The sequence below is a fragment of the Echinops telfairi genome, unplaced genomic scaffold (assembly GCF_000313985.2).
Source record: "Echinops telfairi isolate 266 unplaced genomic scaffold, ASM31398v2 ScPeMD7_2010;HRSCAF=2546, whole genome shotgun sequence".
Lineage (NCBI taxonomy): Eukaryota > Metazoa > Chordata > Mammalia > Afrosoricida > Tenrecidae > Echinops > Echinops telfairi.
The window spans coordinates 22,107,475-22,134,477 of record NW_022105908.1 but is presented as its reverse complement, the minus strand read 5'-3'; the positions used below and the strand labels follow the sequence as shown (position 1 = coordinate 22,134,477).

The 27,003-nt window shown below is 45.8% G+C and overlaps 2 protein-coding genes across 4 annotated transcripts in view; one reads left to right on the top strand and one right to left on the bottom strand.

Annotated features, from left to right (window-relative positions):
- Window positions 1–1,973: 1,973 nt before the first annotated feature.
- Window positions 1,974–17,344, bottom strand: MIS12 (MIS12 kinetochore complex component). Of its 2 annotated transcripts, none has more exons than XM_004716181.2 (3): window positions 17,197–17,344; window positions 4,457–5,152; window positions 1,974–2,950 (listed from the first exon to the last, which is right to left on the bottom strand). In XM_004716181.2, the coding sequence occupies exon 2, from the start codon at window positions 5,117–5,119 to the stop codon at window positions 4,499–4,501; it is 621 nt and encodes a 206-aa protein (XP_004716238.1). In that variant the 5' UTR covers window positions 5,120–5,152; window positions 17,197–17,344; the 3' UTR covers window positions 1,974–2,950; window positions 4,457–4,498. The 2 variants fall into 2 exon arrangements, with proteins under 2 accessions (XP_004716238.1, XP_045149401.1); XM_045293466.1 differs by having other exon boundaries at window positions 1,974–2,892.
- Window positions 17,345–17,674: 330 nt separating this feature from the next.
- The window catches only part of DERL2 (derlin 2), a 15,625-nt gene continuing 6,296 nt past the window's right edge, over window positions 17,675–27,003 (top strand). Inside the window, exons 1-6 of one of the 2 annotated variants that reach the window (XM_004716148.2) lie at window positions 17,675–17,802; window positions 18,678–18,743; window positions 21,873–21,946; window positions 22,921–23,014; window positions 23,921–24,116; window positions 24,536–24,626. In XM_004716148.2, coding sequence (XP_004716205.1) covers window positions 17,710–17,802; window positions 18,678–18,743; window positions 21,873–21,946; window positions 22,921–23,014; window positions 23,921–24,116; window positions 24,536–24,626 — 614 coding nt within the window. In that variant the 5' untranslated portion in view covers window positions 17,675–17,709. Of the gene's footprint in view, window positions 17,803–18,677; window positions 18,744–21,872; window positions 21,947–22,920; window positions 23,015–23,920; window positions 24,117–24,535; window positions 24,627–27,003 lie in introns of those variants that run through there. The other variant, XM_030886484.2, reaches the window with a different exon arrangement.

Below are 27,003 nucleotides of genomic sequence, written 5' to 3'. Positions count from 1 at the left end.
ACAATAGAATCCCGGATCTGACAAATGTATTAAGTGTAATGGAGAGTACTCTGAGGGTGATAAGGTTATTTTGTTAAAAAAAAATTCCATTTTTTGGTGGGGGTACTCCTTTGCGTGTGTATGTGTATGTATAATGATGCAGGACATAACCTCAAGATGTTAGTCTCCTGAGCAAGGCAAGGGTGTGCCTTGAATTAAGGGCAGGAAGTCTGGTGAATAAGGTAAAGGTAGGACGGTGGGGACTCAAGATACATTGCATTTTAATCCTGCCTCAGTAGCATAATGGACGATTCACTCCCAAATGGGACAATGATCACAGGCATCAAGACTAAGATTTGTTATTTTGTTATATCACACAACTGAGGAAGGCAACTTTATTATACAACTGCTGAACCACTGGAAATCACAGCCCAGCTGTCAAAGAACCATCCCAGGGCTCCATTATCCTCTGCATTGGCAGCGAGCTTTTACATCCTTTTGGTGGACAAGGACCAGATTGGCATAGTCTCCCGGTCATTTCCCCCCTCACTTTCAGCAAAGTTGTGTCATGTGAATAACAAAGGTAATAAACCTTCCTCCGGTCCTGATGCTGAGTTCTTCATGGTCCAGCTTCTTGGATTATTTGCTCAGCATACAGACTGACTGAAGTACGGCGAGAGGATACACCCGTGGCTTACACTTTTTCTGATTTCAAACCATGAAGTATGCCCTTGTTCTGTTCAAATGACTGCCCCTTGATCCCCATAAAGGTTCCACAAGAGCACATGGGAGTGTTCTGGAATTCCCATTCTTTTCAACGCTATCCATAACCGGTTATGATTCACATGCACTTGCACAGTCAATAAAGCATAAATATTTTCCTAGTATTCTCTACTTTGAGCCAAGATTCACCTGATATCAGCAGTGATATCCCGTGTTCCACGCCCTCTTCTGAATCCAGCTTGAATTTCTGGCAACTCTGTAAATGTAGAGCTGCAACCATTGTTGAATGATCTTCAGCAAAGTTCTACTTGCATGTGATATTAATGATATTGTTTGCTAATTTTCACATTCTGTGGGATCACCTTTCTTTGGAATGGATATAAATAGGGATCTCTTCCAGTTGGTCGACTAGTTACCCATCTTCCACATTTCTCAGCAGACTAGTGAGTGCTTCACCAGTAAGGTGAAATACTGGAAGCACTTGCTGAGGATTAAAGATTTTGGCTTCACTGTAGATTATGACTCAGTGTATACAAAACAAAAATCCTCAGACTGGACCAAAGGGTAACATCATGATCAACAGTGAAGATTGACGTTGTCAAAGATTTCATCTTCCTTGGATCCACAATCAATGCTCAGGGAAGTAGCAATCAAGAGACCAAATGATGCATTGGATTGGGTCAATCTACTGCACGAGACCTCTTTAAAGTGTTGAAAAGCAAGGATGTCACTTTGAAGTCTCAAGTACATCTGACCCAAGCCATGGTATTTTCAAACACTGCAAAAGTTGGACACTGAATAAGGAAGCCCAAAGAACCGACGCCTTTTCATTGCGGTGCTGAAGACTACTGAAAGTACCACGAACTGCCAAGAGAACAAACAGACCTGTCTTGTAAGTTCAGCCAGCATACTCCTTAGAGGCAAGCATGGCGAGGCTTCCTCTCACACTCTGGACATGTTATCAGGAGTGACCAGTCCCTGGAAAAGGGCATCGTGGTAAAGTGAAGGGGCAGTGAAAAGAGGAAGACATTTGGCTGGATTGAGACAGTGGTTACAATGGGCCAAACATAATTGTGAGGATGGCGTAGGATTGGGTGTTTTGTTGTTGTACGTGGGGTGGCTTTGGGTCAGAACCAACTGGACAGCCACTAATTACCACCACCTATCGCTGTAAAAGAGTCACAAGGACTATAGCTAGAACGGCCATATTAAGAAAGTCGCTACACAACAGCAGTCTTCATCCTTAAGAATATTTATTCTGATTTCACGAGGTGTATTAGTTTCTTGTTGCTACCACAAACATGGTGGTTTAAAACAACCCATATACATTCTTTCACAGTTCTGAAGGGCAGAAGTCTGCAACCAGGGCAGAACCCGCTCCAGACGCTATAGGGGACAATCCTCCCCGCCTCCTGCAGCATGCAGGGGTTGTTGGATTCTTCGGCTTTGGAGTTGCTTCACTCCAGGGTCATACTGATTCTCTGTTTCTCTTACAAAGATCTTTGCCTTTGGATTTAAGGCCCACCAGATATCCCAGCAGGATGGCCTCCTCGAGATCCTTAATTACATTTGCAAAGATCTCCTTCTGCCCAAATATGGCAAACATTCAGGTTCTGGGAAATAAAAAATAGACATATCTTTTGGGGGGCAATTTTAATAAAATGCTTTGAAATCATCATGTATTTAACAAACAAGATTGGGAAAGGGACTGCTTTACACACACACACATATATACAGGTAAACACAAACATAGGCCTCCTATATCTATTTAATTATAAATATTAATCATTAAATTGCCCCTTCTCTACATGAATTCCAAATTCTATTCTTTAGGAAGAGATGAAGGACAGGCAGTAGCTTACGAGCAGCTATTGCTATTTCTCCCTCTTCCTTAGGTAATCTAACATTTCACATGGATTATAGTTACAAAAAGAAATTTCACATGCCATTGAATTTAAGCATAAGATTTGATTAAAACTTCATCCTGTTGGGGGAATGAGAGTGAATAAAATTACAATTTGAATAAACAACTTACAATAAATTAGCTACAAGGCAATTCAAAATGAACTGAGGAATGAAAAAATATAGACTGGTTTAAATACGTAACCATCAGGATACTAGGTTCTGTTTCAGGCTTCCTCCTCCAGTTCCAGTGGGATCTGCTTCTTTATTGTCCAGGGTCTTCTATTCCTGGGGTGCAAGATAATCAACGGCTTAACATCACCAAGGCCTTGGTCATGGAAAGGATCTGTTTTAAAAATGAAAACTCCTTTACTAAAGGTCAAGGTTGTCTTTCCTGCTTACTTCTTTTCTTCCTCATGTAAGAAGTCACTGGGGGCCTGGACCTCAACCTTCCCCAGCCACACTGCCCCCACCCACACATGGGACTTGGAACATGCCCTGAACCAACTGAGGGTTAAGAGCAAGGCAGCTGGGTCAACAGATCAGCGTGGTAGAGGCTGGGCCCAGGTATTGCAATTAAAATTAAGAAAGTCTATCATGAGTGTTAAGGTTGGAAAATTCTATCTATTACTGCCATGAAGGAGAGGGACCTGGCAATCTCCTAGAGAATGCTCTCCAAGGTCAACATGGTTGCAGCCATGATGTGGTGAATAAGGACACAGTCAGGGCCTACAAAGCCTCGAGGGCCACAGATCCACAGATGTGTTCTGTGGTGACTAAGTTTTAGGACCAGGTTGAGAAACGGAATGTGTATTTTATATATGTGTGTGTGTGTGTGTGTGTGTATGTGTGTTACATATCAATAATGCTGAGTACCCCACTTCCCTGGGAGGCCCATATAGTGAAGGAGTCCATAAACTCAGACACCAAGGTATCCACACTGCAGGAGCAGGTGGGCAGCTTGGTCACACAGATCTCTGAAAAGAACAGCCTGCACGCCAGTCAGAGGTCTTACAGTGCCCACGGGGTACTGCGGCCATGGTCAAGAGCCCCAGGCAGCCAGAAGGATCAACCGCTGCCAACAGCAGCACCCCCACTGGGTGGAAGAGACCACAGCTCAGGAACCTGTAGTCATAGAGACCAGGCGGCAGGCAGGTGGAAAGTCCAGACAGAGCATGGAGAAAAACCTGGCGGGCTGGGACCAAGTCAAGCAGCACCTGAGGGCCCCGCTGACTGGCAGTTCCCCCCGAGGAAGCCGTTGCCTGGGACCAGAACTCCGTGCAGCCACGAAAACCAGGTTGGCCCACCTTGAACAGCCGAAGTTTGGCCATGGACCACCTCTTTCCCAAAACCAACCTAGAAGGCCCCAGCAATTTCTACCCTCGCAACTTGAAGACAAATTTGGTTTTAGGTGATGGAACCAGAAAATGATTAAGTGACAAAGCGAAAGGGGGAAAAAAAGACAAGAAAGAACACCCTGTATCGGCTGTCTCACAATGTACTGCCAGCCAATAGGGGAGTCACACGTGAAAACAACAGGTCTCAGCCAAATAATGTCAAAATGACCAAGGTATACTTCTACAAATACCTTAAGGCTGGTCGGGGAAGACCGTAACTTCTTTCCTCATGCCCCACATGGGCCATGACAGACTTGAGAATCCCTTGCCATTTAGGGACACATTGTCTCTATGGACCAACTGCCTCAAGGAGGAGTTTAGGGTAGGTCAGAGACATTTTAGGAAAACGGGCCAAGAAGGAAGATGGAGTGGGGGTGAGGGGGCCCCTAAAGAAAGACCGAAAAGAAACTCCAGCAAAAGATTTGGTTCTCTTAGACATTAACACAAGTTCCCACCTTTTCTTCCGGACAGGCTCTTTCCTTTCTCCATTGGGAAACTCACGACGTCTCCAGGCTTGCCCCTTCCCTTTCTATATGGCCTCGAAGGTCCTGTAGTTTCCTGGAATTCTGGACCAGGGACACCAGGCTCTCCCTAAAATCACTAGTGCCATGGTGTCTGCCAACATTTATAAGCTCATCAAACAAAGTCAATGTCTGTCTCAGTCTGGCCTGGACAACGCTTTGCTCTTCTAATTCTGCAAGAAGGGCCTGCTTAGCACATAATTCAGTCTTATACTTCTCCTGTAACTGTTCGATTTCCTCTTTAAGAAGCTGGAACTGTTCCTCACTATAAGAATGTAGCTCCTGGAATTTGTCTTCAGGAAGCAAAATGTTTGGAGGAATATGCAAAATTAACTGCAAAAACAGCTGCTCCATTTTACCAAAAAGGCTGTCAAAGCGTCCTTTCATGAAGCCAAGAAACTTCTCTGTGCACTTGCGAATCTGGATGGGGCTGATGTCACAGTTTGAGACTCCATCCAGCTTCTTCACAAGAACCTGCTCCACAGCCTGCATCACTTCAAACAAGTAATCTTGAAACGCAATGTAGATCCGAAGCATGCAAGTTTGTGGTGTGAAGCCGAAGAACTGGGCCTCGTAAGTCATTGGATTGACGGACATCGTGGCTTGTTTTACTACGAGACTGTGAGCAATCTGCAAATGTGAAAAGAACAATTGGTAGAATAAAACTATCATCTGAGTGAAGACTCAAACCACATTACACACAGCAAAAAGATTGGCACACCCCTATTTTACCTTAATCTTCAAGACCTCCAGCCTCTGACCCCATTTAATAAGCGAGGAAACTCCTACAAGCAAAAACTGCCTTTTCTTATGAATTGGGAGGTCACAGTGCTGAGCATCCCTTTTCCACGGGGCAATTCCTACGCAGCGCCTCGCCTCACTGATTGCAAGCTTCACGGTGGACACGTGCCTGCTCCCTTCCGCACTCTTCTAACGTCATCCCTGGGTCAAATGCTGCCCTGCAGATTTCACACGATCGATTATCCCACGGTGTGCATACCTCCCTCGTGTTACTGTTCCCCACACAGACCTGTCATCTGGCTGAAATTGACCCACTGGTGCAAGTTCACTTTCAAACCCCCTAAGTGACTAGTCTCAGAAGTCCCACTAGTCCCTACCTGTGCGGCAAGCTGAGTATTTTTTTTTTAATTATGTTGTGTTTGTTCCACATATTTCTCCTACTCCATTGAGGACCTTCTAAAGTGGGCACTTTCAGAGTGGCTGGTTGGCGCCGTCTAGTTTTTCTGGTCTCAGAGTTGTGGAGTCTGATATTCGAGTGGTTCATTAGTCCATGGGACTACTTGTTTCCACACATCTTCCATTTTCTTTGCTCCTTCCTCCCTGAGACAAACCAATCCTTGTACCTTGGACAGCTAGCTGCCCATGAACTTTTAAGACCTCAACCTACTCCGCACATTAGGATGGAGGACATTGTCATTGTGAACCACGCCATGCCAACTGAGTCTTGACCTCCCAGGCTCGTGACTCCTTTCCTTCAAGTTTTTGGTTTTGTCTCAGAAGTTTTCCTAACTTTGCTACTTATATGTTTGTAATGGTTTTGTTAACTTGATGCTACCTGTGTGGGGGTAGGGATAGAGTCTAATCTGTCTATCAGGTCACAGTCTGATGATGCCTCATTGGGGGTGTGGCTTTTTATATCAGGTCAGAGTCTGATGATGCCTCATTGGGGGTGTGGCTTTTTATAGGAGAGGCAGTGAGAACTTCTTTCTCTTGCCCTCCTGCTTGCTCGGATTCTGTATCTACCTCTTGGGGCAGCCTGATGTGGGCTGCTGCATCCTGGGAGCTGTTGGTACACTGTCATGTTCCCAATGACCTTGGACCCACATAATTCTGCCCACCTGCCTGTAACTTTCCTGTTATGTGACTCTGAAGAGGGCTCTGGCCACCACCGGACCCATGGACTTGAACTGGACTCCTTATGATAGAAAGTTATTTCTTATACATATGTGGACATCACTGGTTTTGCTTCTCCAGACGGCCCAGCCCAACACAATGCTTCATCACATTCATGGACATATTTGCAGCAAAGGTAAACACAATGGTGTAAATATCCTGCCGGACCTAGATATATTTGTGCGTATACATGCTCTCCCTCTCCCTCCCACACCCAGTTGGCTATTGTGCTTATCCATGCTTCTACTCGAACACCACTATAGAAGGACGGTGTATGCCGTCTTTACTTCTGTTGCCTTTAACCTTTGCCCTCCTTTCAAAGTCTTCCGCTGCTTTCTGCATTTTACTGACCTCCCTTTTATGCATGCTGCTTTCCCAACCACCCGAGTGAACATGACTACCCTCTAGCCAGTGCTTTACCCTCCCTTCCATGGCAAGCAGCAGGGAATGTTTTAGGACAACCTTTTCTTGACTTTTTGCAAGTGGCCTCATAACATCTGTCCTTTGTGACTGACTAATTTCACTTAGCATAATGCCCTCCAGGTTTATGGCGAGGCATGTTGCAGGTTGAGGTGAAGGGAAATTTAATATGGCTCTTCTATCCACACCTCTGTAACTCCCAGCATATGGTGGGGTGTGTGAAACATCAATAGTGTTTGGTCTGGGCCATTTTAGAGGTCACTCCTGTGGCTATAATAACGAGTTATCTCAGAAGCATGAAGAGGGAAATCCCAGGACCATCAAGAAAGAAGAGCCACCAGGACGCATGTTCAAGATCTCGAAGTGGCAGAGGCTGAGACCAGAGGCTGCAGCACAGAGGCTGGGGGCAGAGCACAGGAGCCAGGGCGAGAACAGAGGAGGAGGCAATGAGACCAAGAGACAGAGCAGAGGAGCAATGCATGAGTCTGGGAGGCAGAGCAATAGCTGACTTCCTGGCCGATGGAGGCAGAAGCCAAGGGACCATATGGCTAAGAGGTTAAGGACCAGAGAGTGACCAAAGCAGGGCTGTAAAACAATGGCAGAATCCTGACTGTTGACCAAAGCTGACTAGTGATAGATAACCTGTTAACATCCCCAATAAGCCCCCATAATTGTGAGTAATCGCTAATAAATTCTGGGTGGCCATTGCAATGGATTATCAATACCAGCAGAGAAGTAGAATGTTGTAGGAGTGGCTGTTTCCAAATAAAGGGAAAAAAAAGGATGGAAGGTCAAGGCATGTCTGACCTCTGCCTGGTGGCAATAGCCCTTGGGCTGGTGAGGAATGGAATGCCCCTTCTCCCTTGTGGGGAGGAGGAGCCATGCTGGTATAGTGGTTACACTTTGGGCTGATAACCACAAGGTCAGTGGTTCAAATGCATCTGCCACTCTGTAAATGAAAGTAAATCAAGAAAGACTCCAGATTTGCAGACTCAGAAGCCCACAGGGGCAGTTCTACCCTGGCCTAGAGGGTCACTATCACTCTCCCTTTTGAAGTCTGAGGTGGTCGGATATGGCCCCCATGCTGTTTGTCCAGATGGATGGTCTTATTACATAATATTCCATTGTGTGCACGCACTATAGTTTACCCAATCTTCCACTGAATTGTGGTGCTGGCAAAGAATACTGCAAGGACCATGGATTGCTAAAAGGAATGAACAAATCGATCTGTCTTGGAAGAAGCTTATGCATGTGAAGGTTGGACATGGAGTAAGGAGGATCAAAGAAGCATTGATGCCTTTGACGTTCGGGGCTGGAGAAGAATATTGAAAGTACCATGGCCTGCCAAAAGAACAAATAGATCTGTTTGGGAAGAAGCACAGCTAGCATGCTCCTGAGAAGCAAGGATGGCAAGACTTGGTATTACATACTTTGGACATGCTGTCAGGAGAAGGGCACCATGTTTGGTAAAGTGGAGGAGCAGCGAAGCAGAGGAAGGCCCACAATGAGGTGGCTGCACCACTGGGCCCAGGCACAGGAGCCACTATGGGGATGGCGCAGGGGCGGGCAGTGCTCGGTTCTGCTGTGCACGGGGTTGCTGTGAGTCAGAGCGGGCACGGTGGCACCTAACAACCACGTGCGAAGTGCAGGGATTGCCTGTGACCCTCTATGTCTTGAACTCTGTCTCTCCCACTTCACTTCCCTCCCGAGTTATTGCAGGTCCCGTGAGCCATCGTCTCAGCTACTCTTTGACAGTGTCCTACCTCCTTGTCCTTTCAACCCAACCATCGAGAAAAATCCCAGTGAAAAGCGGAGTAAGCCTCTTGTCAGCATTAGAACCTGTAGTGTGTTTTTGCAAGGGTCTGGGCCTTGTCCCTTTCAAATGCCAAGAAAACTGCACTCAATCTCTTTGCGGAGTCAACTGAGGCTCCTTTCTCTGAGCTATCACCATCTGCCTGTCACACAAGTAAGAGCTTTGTTATTCCTTTGGATAAAGGCAGTTAGCTAAAAGAAATTGCTACCTTGATTACCAGATGGGTTTAAGCAGAATTTGGAAGAGGTTGTCAAACGTGTGCAGTCCCATCTTTATGAGAACACAAGATGGTGTTAACATGGAGGACTTATGTGCATAATGGTTATAAAATAGAATTGTACCACTTAGCTGTATAGACAAGATAGATGATCTTTTTGTCCTGTAATCTCCATCTCCTATAGGCTCCGTGAAAGGAGCCCTGCTGGGACAATGGTTAAATGCTCAGCTGCCCAGGGAACGGTCTGTGGTCTGCAGGAGAAAAGACCTGAGGATCTGCTATAACCTCGGGAAGTCTGTGGTACAGCCCTACTCAAGCAGGTTAGCCAGGAGTCAGAATTCGACTCAATGCTACACAACAGCACGCTTATTTTGTTAGACAGGGTTCTCTAGAGAGAGAAAACCAAATTGCTGATAATTTAACATATTCATTTATAAAGATAATTAGATATATAACAAGAAATGAACTGTTAAATCATATACAGATAAACATATAATACAAGAAATAAACAGTTAAATCATAAAGCACTACAAATGGCTCAATGCAACTCACTCCTGTGAGAGAAGGTTGAGAGAGACTAGCAGTCCTTCAAGTCTCTGTCTGCTGCCAGATCTTCCTCTATTTATAGAGAGAGCTAGGCTATGTCAGCACAGCAGCCAATCAGAAGGCAGGTCACCAACTGCCAGCCAGGTCACCAACTGCCAGTCCCCAGCTCCAGCGATGTCTTAAAGGGACCTCAACTTACAGCGACACAGTCCACAGGCTAGGCGTCCCACAGGTAGTGTAGCCTTTAAATTGAGGCACAGGACAAGCAAGGCAGCCGCACACTGGTCCAATGATCAAAGAGCGAGAGACAAGAAAGGCGAGACTCACCAAGCCATTTATCTCTCTGCCCTTCAGTTAATCCCACTTGTGTTTATCGGCCAGGCTGGCACAATACACTATCTCACTTATTCAAGAATACTTTTCTACACTGGGGAGCAGATTCCCAGGAGGTGGCATGATTTTTATGTCCCCAGCACCCCCAATGTCCTCAGGGTCAAGTACAAATTCTTTCAACACAGCTCTTAAGGGCCTTCATAATCTGCTCCTTACCAACCACATTCCATCGCCTTTTTAGGGACCTTGTATGTATGGAAATGAGTTTATTAAAAACCAAAAAGACCCCACAAATCCTCAAAATTCACTAGCATTGAAATCAATTCCAATTCATAGTAACTCTATAGGACAGAGTAGGATTCCCAAGACTATAAGTCTTCACTGAAACTGTTCCATCTTTCTCCCATGAGCAGCTGGTGGGCTTGAACGTCCAACCTTTTAGTTAGCACTCAGGCACACCACCACTGCTCCCTGAGCTATGACTTCCTACTTCATGATACTCTACTCCTATTTTACCCCATCTCCCACCTCCAATTCCAGTATGAATCTAGTTTTAGAGTTTGCCTTTCCATTTTTATATATTCTTTTTTTTTTAATTGTATGTTATATTTAAGTTTACTTGACTGGTTGTAACAGAAGTATTCCATCAATTTTATTCTCCTGGTGGCAGTGTCAGGTAAGTGTTGGACAGCTAACACCACACACACACACACACACACACACACACACACACACACACACTCACTGCCATCAAGTCCAGGTTGATAGTTAAAATCCAGGCGCTCTAAGGAAGAAAAAGGAAGCTGCCTGCTCCCACAAGGATTTACCAGGCCTCAGAAACCCTATATAGCGTCACTATGAGTTGGAATCGAATGTATGGCAGTGGGTTTTCTTAGGATGATCACAGCTTAATGTGTCCATTCACCTTGTGACAGACACCTAAACTGCTTTCAGCACTTGGTACCAAAAATACTGTTGTAGAGACATGATGTCCTCTCGCTGGAGCATACCGCAACAGAGGCCAATACTGGGGACACACTGTGGGGAGCAAGTCCAGTCTGAACCCCCACGGCAGGGTGAACCAAAAAGGGAAGAGATCAGCAGTAGGAGCAGGGCAAAGCTACAATGCCCTGAGGAGCCCCCAAAATAGACTTCAGGCTAGGAAAGGCAGTTCCCAGAACCCCCCAGAACCAGTGGGGAAAGAGTCATTAAAGGTCAGTGGACAGACCCGGAATTATCTAGAATTATCTGTGCTTTTGGGGGTTGTTGTTGGTTTTTTGGTGTTTTTTTTGGGGGGGGGGCTACTTACTATATCTATATCTATCTATACAGTTTTCATTCAATTTTTTTCTTTTTGCATTGTCTACGTTATTGTTGGTTTGCCTACCTATATAAGATAGGCATGGGAGGCAAGCCCAAGGAGAAAGCAACAGGACTGACAGTTCCAGAGGGACTTACGGGGAGGAGGATGCAGGGGAAGGAAGCAGGGAGCAAACAACGCCATAGACAGGGGCACAACTAGGGTATTAAAATCAATGAGGAGGAAGCCCACATGGAAGACCACATCAGCCTGTGTTATCACGAGGTGCCGATGGGATCAGTTATCAGGCATCAAAGAACAAAACATCCTATCATTGTGTGCTCACCTCCATGATACGATTGCTGAAGACAAATGGGTGTATAAGCAAATGTGGCGAAGAAAGCTGATGGTGCCCGGCTATCAAAAGGTATAGTGTCTGGGGTCTTAAAGGCCTAAAGGTAAACAAGCGGCCATCTATCTCAGAAGCAACAAAGCCCACATGGACGACGCACACCAGCCTATGCGATCATAAGGTGTCAAAGGGATCAGGTATAAGATATCATCAGAACAAAAAATATTCCCATAGTGAATGAGGGGGGCAGTGTGGAGTGGAGACCCAAAGCCCATTTGTAGGCCACTGGAGAACCCCTTGCAGAGGGGTCTCGGGGAGGAGATGAGCCAGACAGGGTACAATGTAGCAACGATGAAAAATACAACTTTCCTCTAGTTTCTAAATGCTCCCCCCCACCCCCACCCCATCATGATCCGAATTCAACCTTGAAAGTCTGGCTAGACCGGAGGATGTACACTGGTACAGATAGGAACTGGAAACACAGGGAATCCAGGGCAGATGATCCCTACAGGACCAGTGGTGTGAGTGGCGATACAGGGAGGGTAGAGGGAGAGGGGGTAGGAAAGAGGGAACCAATTACAAGGAACTATATGTGACCTCCTCCCTGGGGGACGGACAACCGAAAAGTGGGTGAAGGGGGACATCGAACAGGGCAAGATATGATGAAATAACAATTTATAAATTATCAAGGGCTCATGAGGGAGGGGGGAGCGGGGAGGGAGGGGAAAAATGAGGACCTAATGTCGGGGGCTTAAGTGAGGAAATGTTTTGAGAATGATGAGGTCAATGAATGTACAAATGCGCTTTACACAATTGATGTGTGTATTGATTGTGCTAAGAGTTGTGTGAACCCCTAATAAAATGATTAAAAAATAATAATTTTTAAAAAAAGAAAAAAAAAGTACATGAGATGGATCAAGGAAAAAAAAATTTATGACCAAAAAAATATCAATGAGGAGGACATAGAGATACTGGGGGTGTTGGAGCAACAGCAATCTAGCTGAGAGGAATTATTAACAGGCAGAAGAAGGGCGAGGGTGATGGTGGGAAAGGAAACAGACGATCCAGGAAGCAAAGCTAGGGATAGGGGTACAAACATAGATGTGTATATATGTTAATACATTAATTCATAAAGATAGAGGTATCGGCATATGTGCATATATTTGTTCCACAAACATTGAGGAAGTGATGGACGTTGGGCCTCTGCTCAAGCTCTGCTTCAACGCAAGAACACTGTTCTAACAAACTGGCATTCTGTGATGTTCACACTCCTGGCACAATGGCTGAAGTAAAATGGGTACACAAGCAAATGTGGTGAAGAAAGCAGATGGTGCCCAGCTATCAAAAGATATAGCGCCTGGGGTTTAAAAGGGTTGAAATTAAACAAACAGCCATCTAGCAGAGAAGCAACAGGCCCACATGGAAAAAGCACACCAGCCTGTGCCAGCATGGTGTCGGCAGGGATCAGGTAACAGGCATCAAGAGACCCAAAACAAACTAACAAACAAAAAACATATGGTTGAGAACGAGGGGGGTCGGAGCAGAGACCCAAGACCCATCTGTAGACAAAGGGACATCTCCTCACAGAAGGATTGCAAGGAAGGGATGAGTCACACAGGGTGAAGTATAGCACTGATGTAACACAATATTCCTCTGGTTCCGTGAGGCTTCCTCACCCCCCACTATGGACCCCAGCCCTGCCTTTCATTGTGGGCTAGGCCAGATCACGTACACAGGTACAGATAAGAGCTCACGACTCACAGAATCCAGGTCAGATAAGCCCCCCAGGAACAGAAGGGGGAAGAAGAGGTCGCTGGGATGGGGGGAAGAAACCTCAGGGGAAGGAAGAGAGCGGTCAGTGTAAGATATGTAAATAATAATACTTTATAATTTATCAAGGGGTCACAAGCGGGGGAGGAGCTGATACCAAGGGCTCAATCAGAAAGTAAATGTTTAGGAAATAATGATGGCAACATATGTACAAATATGCTTGATACATTTGATGTATGGATTGCTATAAGAGCTGTAAGAGCCCCCGATAAAATGATTTTTAAAAATACTGTTATAGTGAACACACTATTGTGATTAGATTCTTTGTCAACTTGATATACCTGTGTGGAAGTAGGGGGGAGCCCAATCTCACAATCATAACAGCCGAATGATGTCTCCTGTGGGGATGTAGACTCTTTATGAGTAACTGTGGAGAAATTCTCTCTCTCTCACCTTTCTTCTGGGCCCTGGTGGCACAGTGGTTATGTGTTGGACTGCAATCTGCATGGTTAGTAGTTCGAAACCACCAGCTGGTCCACGAAAGAAAGACGGGATTTTCTATTCATGTAAACAGTTAGTCTCAGAAAGTCCCAGGGGCAGCTCTACCCCATCCTACACGTTCACTGAGTCGGCACTGACTTTCCTGCTCGCTTGAATTTGGCATCTACCTCGGGGGGTGGCCCATGTGGCCTGCTGACCCTGGGAGCTGTAGTGCCCCTTTGTGTTCCTGCTGCCCTTGGATTCACGTGACTGAACCCACCAGCCTATGAGCCCTGCTTCCTGCTTCACTGGTCTGCAGCTGCACAAGTCTAGAGAGGGCTCCGTGGACTTGAGTTGGGCTGGGCGGCTTTCTTGATCTAAAGCTCTTTCTTATACACCTAAGTGTCACTGGGTTTGTTCTTCTAAAACACTCACCTTAACACCCTCCTCTAATGCTTCCTGACTGACTGGCAAACGATTTACACAGGCATGTAACTAGTGGGCCCTACGGTTTACTCAGACCTCATTTTCACAAAACACTTCAAAATGCTCTCCCAAAAAACCAAACCAAACCAAACCGATTGCCATCCAGTCAATTCCAACTTAAGTGACAATACGGGGCAGGGTAGAACTGCCCCTGTGGGTTTCCAAGACTGTAACTCTCCCTGGGAGCACCTGGGGGTTTCAAACCTGACCTTGCAGGTAGCAGCCCAAGGTGTGACCACTAGGGGAATGCTGAGTAGCTTAACATTCCTATTACACAGACACTTACCACTTTCTAGAAAGTCTATTCCCACTTGCAGTACTTAAGAACTTCTTTCTTGTCCCTTAACCAACACTTGCTATTATCTAACATTTTAATTTCTGCCAATTTGGAAGGTGTTACATTGTTTTCTACAGCTATTCTTTAAAAAAAAACAAAAAACCTGAAACCATCCAGTTTTACACATAGATGGCATACTAAGCTCTTTCCATATACATAGCAATATGCAAAGCTTATTGTTTATATCAACATATCTTTAACTATTCCATTGTCTTCATCGTTACTGTTTCTACCAATCCTGAACTGTTATAGGTGATCCCTAAAACCTGGGGCTATCAAGCTGACTCAGACGCATGGTAACCCCATTGGTATCAGAAGAGAACTATGTTCTGTAGCAGTGGTTCTCAACCTATGGGTCAAAACCCTTTCACAGGGGTCACCTGATTCATAACAATAGCAAAATGACAGGAAGTAGCAACGAAAATACTTTTATGGTTGGGGGTCACCACCACATGAGGAACTGCATTAAAGGGTCGCGCTATTAGGAATGTTGAGAGTCTATAGGTTGAGGTGATTTTTGGAAGTAGATAGCCACAGGCCTTTCTTCGGATGCTCCTCTGGGTAGCCTCAAACCTCCAACCTTTTAGCTACTAGCTGAGCATCTTAACATTTGTATTACACAGAGACTTTCTGCCCAATCGTTATCAATGATTATCAACACCTTGCATTCAAGACTTGCCTTAAGCTAAACTTCCTATTCTCAACTCCATCTTGCCTTATTCTCCCCTGGCACACTGCCAAAGCTGGTCAGGTGGTGGTCTCCTTTTACCTTGAAAAGTGATCAACTCAAGTGATCTATGGAAAACAGGCAACCTTCCTATCCATAGCTCCACCCAAGTCTGCCTCATCCAAAAATACTCTTGCCAGATAAGACTCTCCCAATCTCCTGACAGACCTTGACCCACCTCACCAATGTTCCCCTAGCCCAGCGGTTCTCAACCTGTGGGTCACGATCCCCTTGGAGGTCAAACGACCCTTTCACAGGAACCGAGACACCAATCCTCTGTCTGTCTCCAGGCGGTGTGCCCACAGGCAGATCCCCCCACCTACGAGTAGCCGGTGTGAGGACTGTTACCCATGCTACACCATGCTTCAAGACAAAATGTCATTGATTTGTCATTAGAAATAAATATTTCACAATATATAATGACATTGTTTTTGTGATTCATCATTATGCTTTAATGATGTTCCATTTGTAATGATGAAAATATATCCTGCATATCAGATATTTACATGATTCATAACAGTAGCAAAATGAGTTATTAAGTAGCAACGAAAACACTTTTATGGTTGGGGGTCACCACAACATGAGGAACTGTATGAAAGGGTGGCGGCATTAGAAAGGTTGAGAACCACTGCCCTAGCTCCTTCTGAAAGCCTGTCTGACAGATATGCAAGGAATGTAGTAAATCTTGACAGCCTCTGCTCATCTACAGGTGTTCCCTGCTAATATCCTGCCTGCCCATAAACAAAGGATGTAACTACTGAATGCCTCCTGCCCCCCAGTCTAGCCCCCTGGTTTAACTACTGTATACAGCCCATCTAAGCCCTTGATTAGAGTCAAGAATGTTTTTTCAGGCGATAGCCTCCTCTCTTGGCCCAGCTTGCTGTATGTAATAAAAGGCATATTCTTCAATTTTAATAAGATGGAGTGGTTTTATGTCGCTTCCATACTCTAACACTACCAGACTTAACTTCACTCCCGTTCAAAACTTTTCTGAAATAAATTAAAAGCTTCCTTAAAACAAAACAAAAGCCCTCCTCCCATCAAGTGGAGGGTTTTGAAAGCTGTCAAATCTTTATAGAGCACCCAGTCTCATCTTTCTCCCAGAGGAGCTGGTAAGTTTGAACCACCTAACTTTCAGTTAGGCGTCCCACGGTTACCCATCAGCAGCCAGCAGGGCTGCTTACAAGCCACAAATTAAAGCTGGGGGTGCTTAACCTGACCAGCTAGGGTGTTGTGGATTCAATGTGTAAGTCCTACCTTAGCTTCCGTTAGAATTCTAACCTGTATGGCTACGGAATTCTCTTTGTTACGTTAGGTCTACAACTAGTGAGTGTCCTAAAACGAATCCCTTCTGAATAACAGCATTGACAAAGACCAGCCCAAACGGAGGCAAACAGAAGCACTCGTGGGCAAGAGATGCTGCGAGTTCCCCCGTCTCCCGTAAGGGGGCAGGAGTGAGCCTTCACCCTCCACTGCGAGAATACAAGCTACCCACTAGTATTTCTGTTACAGGAGCACCAGTTAAGGAAGACCCAGTCATCTTCCACTGCTACCATTTCTACTCGGGAGACGTTGGGCAAATACCCTTTTGGAGCTAGTAGATGCCCACTCCGTCCTCTGAATTATCATCAGACCTCGAGGGCGCTTCGCCAAGTTCCACTTTCAAAATTTTTATTCCAGGGGTCTGCCTCATTTTCCTCGCTGGAGTTAAAGACCGGAGGTGTCTGGGACGAACCCAAACCACGCTGGACAGGGACGGAGAGTGCCAACTGGGGAGGTTACCTGCCCGCAGGCAGGTAGGCAGGCTCCCGACCTGCACTGCGCGCCCGCTGCATGCCGGGACCTCCAGGTTGGACGCCCTCCAGCCGACTGACGAAGCTCTTCTCTAACGATCGCTTCCATCGCTCCTCGAGGATGCTGAAGCCAGCTGTACCTTTCCCCGCTTCTCCTCCGAGAAAAGGCGGGCCCGCGCTACTTACCAAGGCGACCACAGAAAGAGGAATCCAACCACGCAGCGGCTTCCCGCCACCTCCTTTAAACCACCCTGGACTGTCAGCGATAGGCGACGCCAAGGGCGCCCCCAAACCCCGTCAGATACTTGTTTCAGGGAACGAAAGCAAAGGCGGGATTCCACCGCGCTGCGGATTGGCTAGCTGTCCGTTCGGAATTGGGGTGGGGTGGGGGGCGGGCTTACCTTGCTGATGCAAGGGCCCAGGCGGGAAAGTTCGCTGTGGCCAGCGGGGATTGGCGGAAGGAACCGGACGTTGGTGGGCGGGGAAGAAGGGTGGGGCCTGTGGCGACGCGACTCATGATTGGTGGTTGTGATTTCCCTACGTGGCTAGCGATTGGTGGATGGCTGACTTCTCAGAGCCGATTGGACAGTCTGGAGAATACTTAAAATGAGAGTTCCGCCCTGGCTCTCCTTCGCTCTTGCCCGGCCGCTGGGACCGCTTGGCGGAAGTGGAAGTGGGGGCCTGGCGGCGGTGGGAAAGATGGCGTACCAGAGCCTCCGGCTGGAGTACCTGCAGATCCCGCCGGTCAGCCGCGCTTACACCACCGCCTGTGTCCTCACCACCGCCGCTGTGGTGAGCAACTGTGGTGCCAGCTGCTCGTTACTCACGGCTGGACGTGACTAAGTCCCGGAAAAGCTGGGGTTTGGACCCCGGAGAGGCCCCGGGGGGCTGGTCCCAGGGGTGGGTGGGGGTGCCCAGGGTTCGTTTTAGTGTGTAGGGTGGCCTCGAGAGTGCTGATACCAGAGGCAGGCGAGGAGCGCGACTCCTTGACAGGTGGGACGAGTGGGATCAGGACGGCACGTCGGTTTCTGTGAGAGCACGCTGGATATACTGTATAGCGGATCCGGGCAGCTGGATCCGCCCACCCAGCAAATTTGTGCGAGGACGCTGAGCGATGGCCAGGTGTTATGATGGTAATTGGAGGAGTGCTCTGTCAAGCAACCCATACTCCTATATCGAGAGTGGCAAACAGGATTGTGGAGAGTGGAAGATCCTAAAATAAATAAAAAATAAGAGGGACCGCAGGCGTTGGCTAAAGACGTCCAGACTGACGGCGGCAGGGTTGCCTAAAAGTGAGTGAGAGTCACACAGCAGCTGTTTAGGTGAAGCTCACGTGATCGCGGGCATATTCGTAGCAGCTGCTCTTGCCCGCTATCAACGAATCCTTTATGACAACTGCTATATAAAACAGACTTACTTTGCATTAAATCTTGAGACTACACATAATTGTACCAATTCTCAAGAAGGCTTTACCAACTTCCTCCTCTGGCCCATGAACTTAAACTGAATCCACTGCTGTCGAGTCCACTCCGACTCACCGCGATCCTGCTTAGTTGGTCTTAAAGGAGTTCAGTCTAAGCCAGTGAGGGTTAGAAATTGCTAGGATTACTAGCCTTTGCTTGTAAATGATGCGTTTGCTTCTTTATTGATGTGCTTTTCCATTTCAGCAGTTGGAATTGATCACACCTTTTCAGTTGTACTTCAATCCTGAATTAATCTTTAAGCATTTTCAAGTAAGTGGCCCATCACAATCATAATTGCTTTTGTGTCCTAACTTGATTTGTTTGTTTTTTTTTTTTTGCTTCTTACTTCTCTTGCAAATCTTGCCATATATTTTCTCAAAAAGTAACCCAGTGGAACCATGTGGGCTGTAAATCTTGTGTGTCTGTGGCGATATTATAAACAGTGCTCCACGGAGCTTCAGAATCACTTAGAGTACTTTATGAAAAGAGTCTCAAACTCCTATCGTGTGCCAAACCAGAATCATCAAGGGTGGGAAGTAAGAATCTGCGTGGTTTTGACGTGTGCGGGAATCGCTGGTTCAGAATTCATGTTGTAGTTTGGAAGGACGCTGTCCAGAGAGTCATGCAGAAAGCTCCTTCCCTACTGAGGAACACCTACCACCTCGGTGTTTGTCACCATGACCCAGGTTTTGTTAGTGCTTCTGGATGGATCCAAAGCCTAGTTTTCTAAAAGAATAGACCAGTTTATTACAGTGGCAGACAGTAATCTCCCAATGTGGTAATTTTTCTAGTGATGGAAATGGTAACAGAGAAATACATTTTCCTACTTCAGGACAATTTTATAGGCTGTGTACACCCCGTATAGGTGGAATACTGGTGAGACCAAAAAGCTAATAGTTCTGCCTCTGTACATTTCTGCTCCCTCTCTTTCAAATGTGTTTTTTCCCCACATTTCACCCATTTTACATGCCTTTCCAGGCCTAGCTCTCACATAGCCTTCTCTGGCTCTTCCTCCCATGGGCCCCTACGGTATCTTTAAACCCTGTTGTTCAAGCATCGTTTCATCCTCTGCTTGCACTTGTTTATATATACTTGTCGCCTCACCAAGATGGGGAGTTTACAAATCCTGGATGCAATTACTATGTAGAGTTGAGTTCTGTTTACTTTAATCATTTTTTTTAAAACATTTTTTTGGATGCTCATACAACTCTTATCACAATCCATACATACATCCATTATGTAAAGCACATTTGTACATTCATTGCCCTCATCATTCTCAAAGCATTTGCTCTCCACTTAAGCCCATGGCATCAGCTCCTCATTTTTTCCCCTCCCTACTCCCTCCTCCCTCATGAACCCTTGATAATAATTTATAAATTATTTTGTCATATCTTACACTGTCCGGGGTCTCCCTTCACCCACTTTTCTGTTGTCCGTCCCCCAGGGAGGAGGTTATATGTAGATCCCTGTAATTGGTTCCCCTTACCTCCCACTACTTTAGTCATTAATAATTCTCAAGAGCATATGATAGATAAAGCACTTGTATGGTGTCATGTCCTATGGTCTTTTCTGGAAGCTGGAGCTCCATCCAAACATTGCTTCCTCTGGGCTTGGCTTGGCTTTGCCTGGATTTAAATGCCCAATAAATGACATCTCACAGCTATATCTGGCAGGTGAGTTCCCAGTTTTGTCATCTAGCTAAGTGTCATCTGACAAGCCATCTTAAAATTAACAGCTCATACCTTGCTTTCCTGCATGTCGTTTATGGTGCTTTGAAGATGTGGAAGGTAAACCCGAGTGGAGCAAGTCTATTGGCGCCACTTTCCCAAAAGCATGTGCCCAGGTTGTATCTGTCACATTTTGGTAATTCTCACGTTTCAGATTTTCTTAGGCTTTTTCACAGTGCAAAACATGATAGCATAATACGGATATAACTTACGCACTGAGAAACTAAAATTGGTGGAAGTCGCTTTATTTTAGGAGTTACTTTATCTTGGTGTCTGTGTGTCGTTATTCCCCCTGTCCCTCACCAATATCTGAAAGGTACCCCTGGAAAGTAGGGGTGGTAGCAACAGACTGCTTGAATGACAGGGTCACTAGGATTCACACAAGACCGTGTCTACTGTTGAAACTAACCCAAACCATTTCCTGACAAGCCAATTCTGACTCGTTCTACCCTGCAGAACAGCACAGAACAAACTGCTGTTTAGGGTTACTAAAACTATAAATCTTAAAGGAAAGCAGGCAGCTTCATCTATTGCCCATGGAGCCGCTGGTGGGTTTGAACCATTGATCTTGGGGTTAGCAGCCCAGTGCCTAACCCGTTATGCCACATGAATTTGTTTTTTTGTTTACTTTCCTTTTGGGGAGGTGGTGATTAAGACTGGAACCAACTTCAATGTTTGCTAGAGAACTCCCCTTACTTCTGGGTGTTTCTGACTGCCTGGGGGAACGTTCCTTGGCAATTTCTCTGATATCCCAAGGCCATTCTTTAGATCGTGGTGCTACATACATGAAAGGGTCCGTACTATTATATTTTTCATTCTGCATATTAAACTTGGTTTTCCCAGGCTTTGGCTGACCATATCTTATGGAGTTTTTTGTTGGTTTCTTCTAAAGACATGCGCAATTTCAAAAAGTTCTGTCCCGTTATAAATATCAGTGTCCCCGTTACATCTTACAGACTTTCAACCAGAATCAGCACAAACGCCTTCCTGCCAGGTTCTCTGTTCCAGTTTCTGGTTCATGTTTTCATTTCTTGGGGCTCCAGTAACACACATACCACAGTGGACGGTCTCACCGTGTCGGAGGCTGGAGACACCGGCTTCAGGCTGCTTGCCCCTGGACTCTGGGAGAAGGCGCTCGCCTTTCAGCTTCTCTTCCTTGGTGGCCTTCATGCAATGTCCGTCTTCTTTGCCTCTGCCTAATCTGCTCTTTTCAAACACCCAACACGAACCCACCAAACCCAGTGCCCCGGGTCCTTTCCGGCCCATGTGACCCCTCATGATGGTCTCCAGACTCGGGTCTTCTGGAGCAGCTTCCTCCTGCTGAGCAGTTGGTGGGCCTGCTGTCATCCTTGCAGCTAGCAGCCCAGCACCTCACCCTCAGCACCACCGGGGCCTTACCAAAGCAGAGGCTTCCAATTCAAAGGCAGCCAACTCCTATCCTTTTTTCAAGACAACAGAGAAAACACTTCTCATGTCGGACGACAGCCACAGACAGGTATGGGGGTTAGGATTTACAACCTGTATCATTGGAAGACATGATTCAATTCCTAGTGGTTCATGACCGAGCGTTACTGAATTTATAGGTTTTTTCAGCAACCAAAGCCTGTTTTGTGTTGGTATGGAAAAGTTCTCTGCTGATATATCTTATTTCTTCTTTTTTTCTTTTTAACAGATATGGAGATTAATCACCAATTTCTTATTTTTTGGGCCAGTTGGATTCAACTTTTTATTTAACATGATTTTTCTGTATCCTTTGACTAAGTGGGGTCAGTGTGAAAACCTTGGGTTTACAAAGGAAATCCCCCTGTAAATGAAAACTCTCGGACCTTGCTCTTTCTTTTGCTCTTATCATAGCTGTAGCAGGATACAGAGCCCTCCGTCAGACAGTCATGTTTTGAGGGTGTCTGTAGGTCACCCCCTGTGGAAGATATTTAGCAACAATAAAAGGGGGTAGAGCATTTCTTCCCCCAAGTAAGGGAATGGAGAAGCAATTCAAGAACAAAACATCAGTGATAAAAAGAATCCATGTACAATAATTCCCTGAGCAGAGCCCTAGCTTAGGCATTGGGAAAGGGGTGTGTGGAGGGATCGGGAACTTGGGTCGTCTCCGTGGCTCTTGGCTGAAAAGACAGTGCCACGTTGTCTGTTGGACTTCACAGGTGTGGATTTGTCGAAAGGGAGAGCTAAGCTTGGTCACGGGTTTCTCCTCCTCCCTGTCCCCCTTGGGTTCCGAGAGCTGGGACTCACAGCGTAGCTCATCTGCAGTGGCCAGAGTCCTGAACAGGGAGACAGCCCTATTTCTCAGTTGGCCTGTCATTCTGCTGTACTTCTAATTCGTCCTTTGCTTTTCAAATCCGAAAACATCTTCACAGAGAGAAGCTTTGAAATGCTTCACCTTGAGCCTGGAAAAATAGTTTATCACACGAGGCTTCTTGACGGGGAGTTCTTCCCAATTGGATTATGGAAATGCAAGGATGGCAACTATCAGAGTGCGGCTGAGGTTTGATAGGAGCGTGTTTGTGCAACATCTGGAGTTAATTCCCCAACCGGGGTGAGTTTGGGGGAAATAGGATACAGGATACAGCCATCCAGCTGCCACTCAAACATTCACCCGCATGAATGATTACTAATGTTGAGCCCGAGTGTACCTTCTGTGACACGCTAAGTTTTTGCTCTCTTCCTATTTGTGTGTGAAACGTTTTCTTAACTTGGAAATGAAGATATCGTTACTGTCGAATGCTAGAAGAAGGCTCTTTCCGAGGTCGGACGGCAGACTTTGTATTTATGTTCCTTTTTGGTGGATTCTTAATGACTGTATCCTTCAAGAGCATGTGCAGGGAAATGTCAAAGAACACCCTCTCTCCCTGAAGCTGCTGCTTCTGTCTCCCACAGCTCACTAGGCACTCTGAACCAGCCCTGGGCCACGCAGGCTTCCCGAGTTTAGCTTCAGGGCACCACTGTTTTTAAGCGTACTTTATGTGATCACCTTTTCCAAGCCATGAAGTTGGACCAGATGTCTTTTCTGCTACAAGTCTTATAAACTCAAACTCATTGCCACCAATTCGATTTCAGCTCAGAGTGCGCTGCCCCCTGTGGTTTTCAAAGGCTAAACATCTTTACAGGGGCAGAAAAACCTCATCTTTCCCGTGCAGAGTCCCTGGGGCATTTGAACTGCTGACCTTCCGGTTAGCAGCCCAACACACAACCTGCTTCGCCACCGGGGCTCTTCCCTGAAGTCCTAGGCGCCTGGAGTCAGGTGGGTTACTAACTTAGCATCTTTGTGATGGCATTGTTGATGGTTGTCCTACTAAATTAAGGTGGTAAAACACATTTGGTTACCATCAAGATGAAGAAATCCTTTTTTTAAGTGGATTTGTATCACACACTCAGACATGGTCCTTTCTGGCAAGGTGGTTTCACCCCAGCTCTGGCAAAGTGCTAGTGGTACATGAGCCTGAATGTCACCATCCACCAAACAACACTTTGCAAAGAGGCCCGGAGTTCAGTGCCCGAGCAGACCCTCACGTTGAGGGAGCTACACTTGCGGTGATGGGCTAAGCCGGCCTTCGCCCACTTGCTGTGGGTACCGGTTTTTTTCACTCTTTGGATTCTAGAGCTGTGAGTCCTGCTTGCCTTTGCCAGAGCATTCTCTCTGGGGCGCAGTCCCCAGCTCTCTGCTACGCTTTGACCGTGGACGTTTTCCTTAATGCCACCCGCTAGCTTTTTGGCTTGTTTGTGAGCTTAGTTTTCCTGGGTCAGGCCTTTACAATCATGCTTGTCTACGTGTGGAGCCGAAGGAACCCGTACGTCCGCATGAACTTCTTCGGCCTTCTCAACTTCCAGGCCCCCTTCCTGCCCTGGGTGCTCATGGGGTTTTCCTTGCTGTTGGGGAACTCAATCATTGTGGACCTCTTGGGTAAGTGTCTCATCACCACTTCAGGTATTTTAGTTTCGCCTGTATTTGCATGCTTTTTACATATCTTCTGTGTCATGACCTTCATTTGAGGGTTGGTTGATGGCTAAAGACTACTTTAATTGGGGGTTATTATTTTGATGTCCCCCCCAAAAACAAACTCAGCCATCAAGTCGATTCCAATTCATAGTGACCTTATGAGGCTAAGTGGATTCCGAGACTAACTCTTTACAAGAGGGACCGTTGCCTCCCGAGGAGTGGCTGGTGGTTTCGAACTGCTGACCTTGTGGTTTAGCAGCCCAACGCAGAACCACTACGCCACCAGGGCTCATTTTTAGCTAACTTAAATAAAAGCAGCACACGTGGGTCGGCCCACCTGTGTTCCACATGTTAATCATCTTGTTATTCCTGCTACACTCTAGGTATCGCAGTTGGACATATATATTTTTTCTTGGAAGATGTCTTTCCCGATCAGCCTGGAGGAATAAGAATTCTGAAAACACCATCTGTTTTGTGAGTATTTAATATTAGGTTACATATTCCTTATAGGCAAACCAGGACAGCATTCCCAGTCTGCTTTCTTGGGGCTCCTGTAGCTCCTGGCACACGGCATTCAGTTCAGTCAACATTTGCTGATTGAGCAATGAGCTGCAGGTGTGCAAGCTGGCTCCCCAGGGTGCTGAGGCTTGTCGGAGCAGGAGCAAGGGCAACAAGCTCAGGATGTCATGGAGGTGATATGGTAATTGTCCCAAGTATCACCAGAATACCCTGCCCCCTGAGCAGCTTGGTGTCTTGGGGGACAGTGCTGGTCACATTCAGAGAGAAAGATGGCAACACTGTGATAAGGGGAGCATTTATAATGACGGAATGTCTGGCTTTCCAAGCAAGTGTTGTAGAGATAGGCAATGAGGTGAAGTGCACTGGAAACCATGTGTGGTGCCTCTGGTGCCAACGGATTACAAGCAAGTCCCTTCCCTTTAACGCACTGTCGTTTCCTGAAGGAGACCCTTGATTTCTAAGACCCCTTTCAACTCCCGAATTTTGTGGTCTTGGGAAATAATGCATCACTTGATGAATAAAAAGTTGAGTTTGTCCTTATGAAATGTTGTAGACTAGCTAAGCACAAAGATGAAACTTTAAAAATCACCTCCAATCCCATCACTAGTGGGGTATGTGTTGGGCCGCTCCCCAGGAGGTTGGTGGTTGCCGGCTGCTCCGCAGGAACGGAGAGAGGTGGCCCTCCTTCAGGAGGGTGTGCAGTGTCCGACCACATAGGGCGCAGCTCCGGTCAGTGAGTCAGCATCCACCTGACAGCATTGGGTTGGTTGACTGGGTACCACTGGTGAACATTTTGATAGGTATTTTCAGTCTTTAAAAAAAAGGTCATAGCCTTTTAAACTTGAGCATTTTCCATCGTGAGTTGACTACTCAACTGACTGCTTGTGGTCACCCTTGATGTGCTGTGAGCCGTGTTAATCCTACTGGTTTTGCTCTTTGAAGGGTGGTTAAAACTTCATGGAAAAACTCCACTATCTTTCCATTGCATATTCCCACAAACCTTTTGAAGCCCACAGCTAACTTTGTGCACACGTATGTGTATTTTCAAAGGATATATTTTAAGAAGTGGCATTGTGGTTTTGTTTATTTCAAATCACCTTCTGGCCTCATCAGGTTAAGTTAACCTCTCTTGGGGCAATGTACTGAGTATTCGTTCCCCCACATTCTCCAGCCTCCAGTGAGGTCGTGTTTTATTTAACCTTTGCCAGTTTAGTAGTTGGAAGATGATAAAGCTTATAGTTTATGAAACTTCAGAAACAATTTTAAGGCTTACAGAAGATTATAGGTGTTTTACACATTTTATTCCTTTAAAAAGAATTTTTATTCCTTATCTGTACAAACAAGAACATTCTTTTACGTAACCCCAATCAAACAATTTTTTTTTTTTTTACTTCTCAAGAAATGGTCATTACATCTCAGGCTTTATTCCAATGTTTCTGGTTTTCCCATATATATATATATTTTTTTTTTTTATTTTTTAAACAGTTCCAATTCAGGTATTTCATCTAATTACAATCAATCTCTCTCAAGGTGAATTTGGAAGTCTTGACTTTTCATGACATTGACAATTTTTAAAGAATTTAAGCCCGTTTTGTCCTTCAGTGTATCTGATGTGTCCTCCTGATTAGATTCATGTCTTGAGTCTTTGACAAGAACATCTCTACATGGTTCTACTTGTAGACTATTAGCACAGAATTTTGATGTACCGTATTTGTCAAAGTAGTAATCATTTTGATCACTTGATTAGGTATTTTGCTAGGATTTTCCTACCCTAAAGTTACTTTCACTTTTGCCTGTATCTGTAGTGAATCATGGTTTTATATTTTATTCATGGATGACGTAAGGCCTTTCAAGCTGGCTTCTAAAAGTCCCTTTCAGCACTGCCCCGTCATTTGTTGTTCCCACTGACACAGAAAATCCCCTTGCATTTTCCTTAACCCCATCCGGGAATCAGCTGTTTGTACATGAGCCGTGGTTCATCTTCGTGGAGAACGGCCTATAAAAGCCACGATCTCGTGGAGACGTCCTCATTGCCAGTTCTTGCAGTGAAGAGAGAGCCAGAATTGCGTGAATGGTACATTTTCAAATATGTACGGTAAAAAACGTGGAAACAGTGGTACACGAACACATCTACCTGTGATTCAGAGTCTAACAGTCTTACTAGTATGGCTGTTTGCTACCTCTTTCTGCTTCTTTCCGTTTAATTTAACCACTTAGTTTGAATACACTCAACTAGTCTTTTAGACAACAAAATGCACAACTCTGAAGTGTGTCACTTAACAAGAATGCGTAAGTGCATATACCTATGTAACCTACCTTCCTATCAGAATAG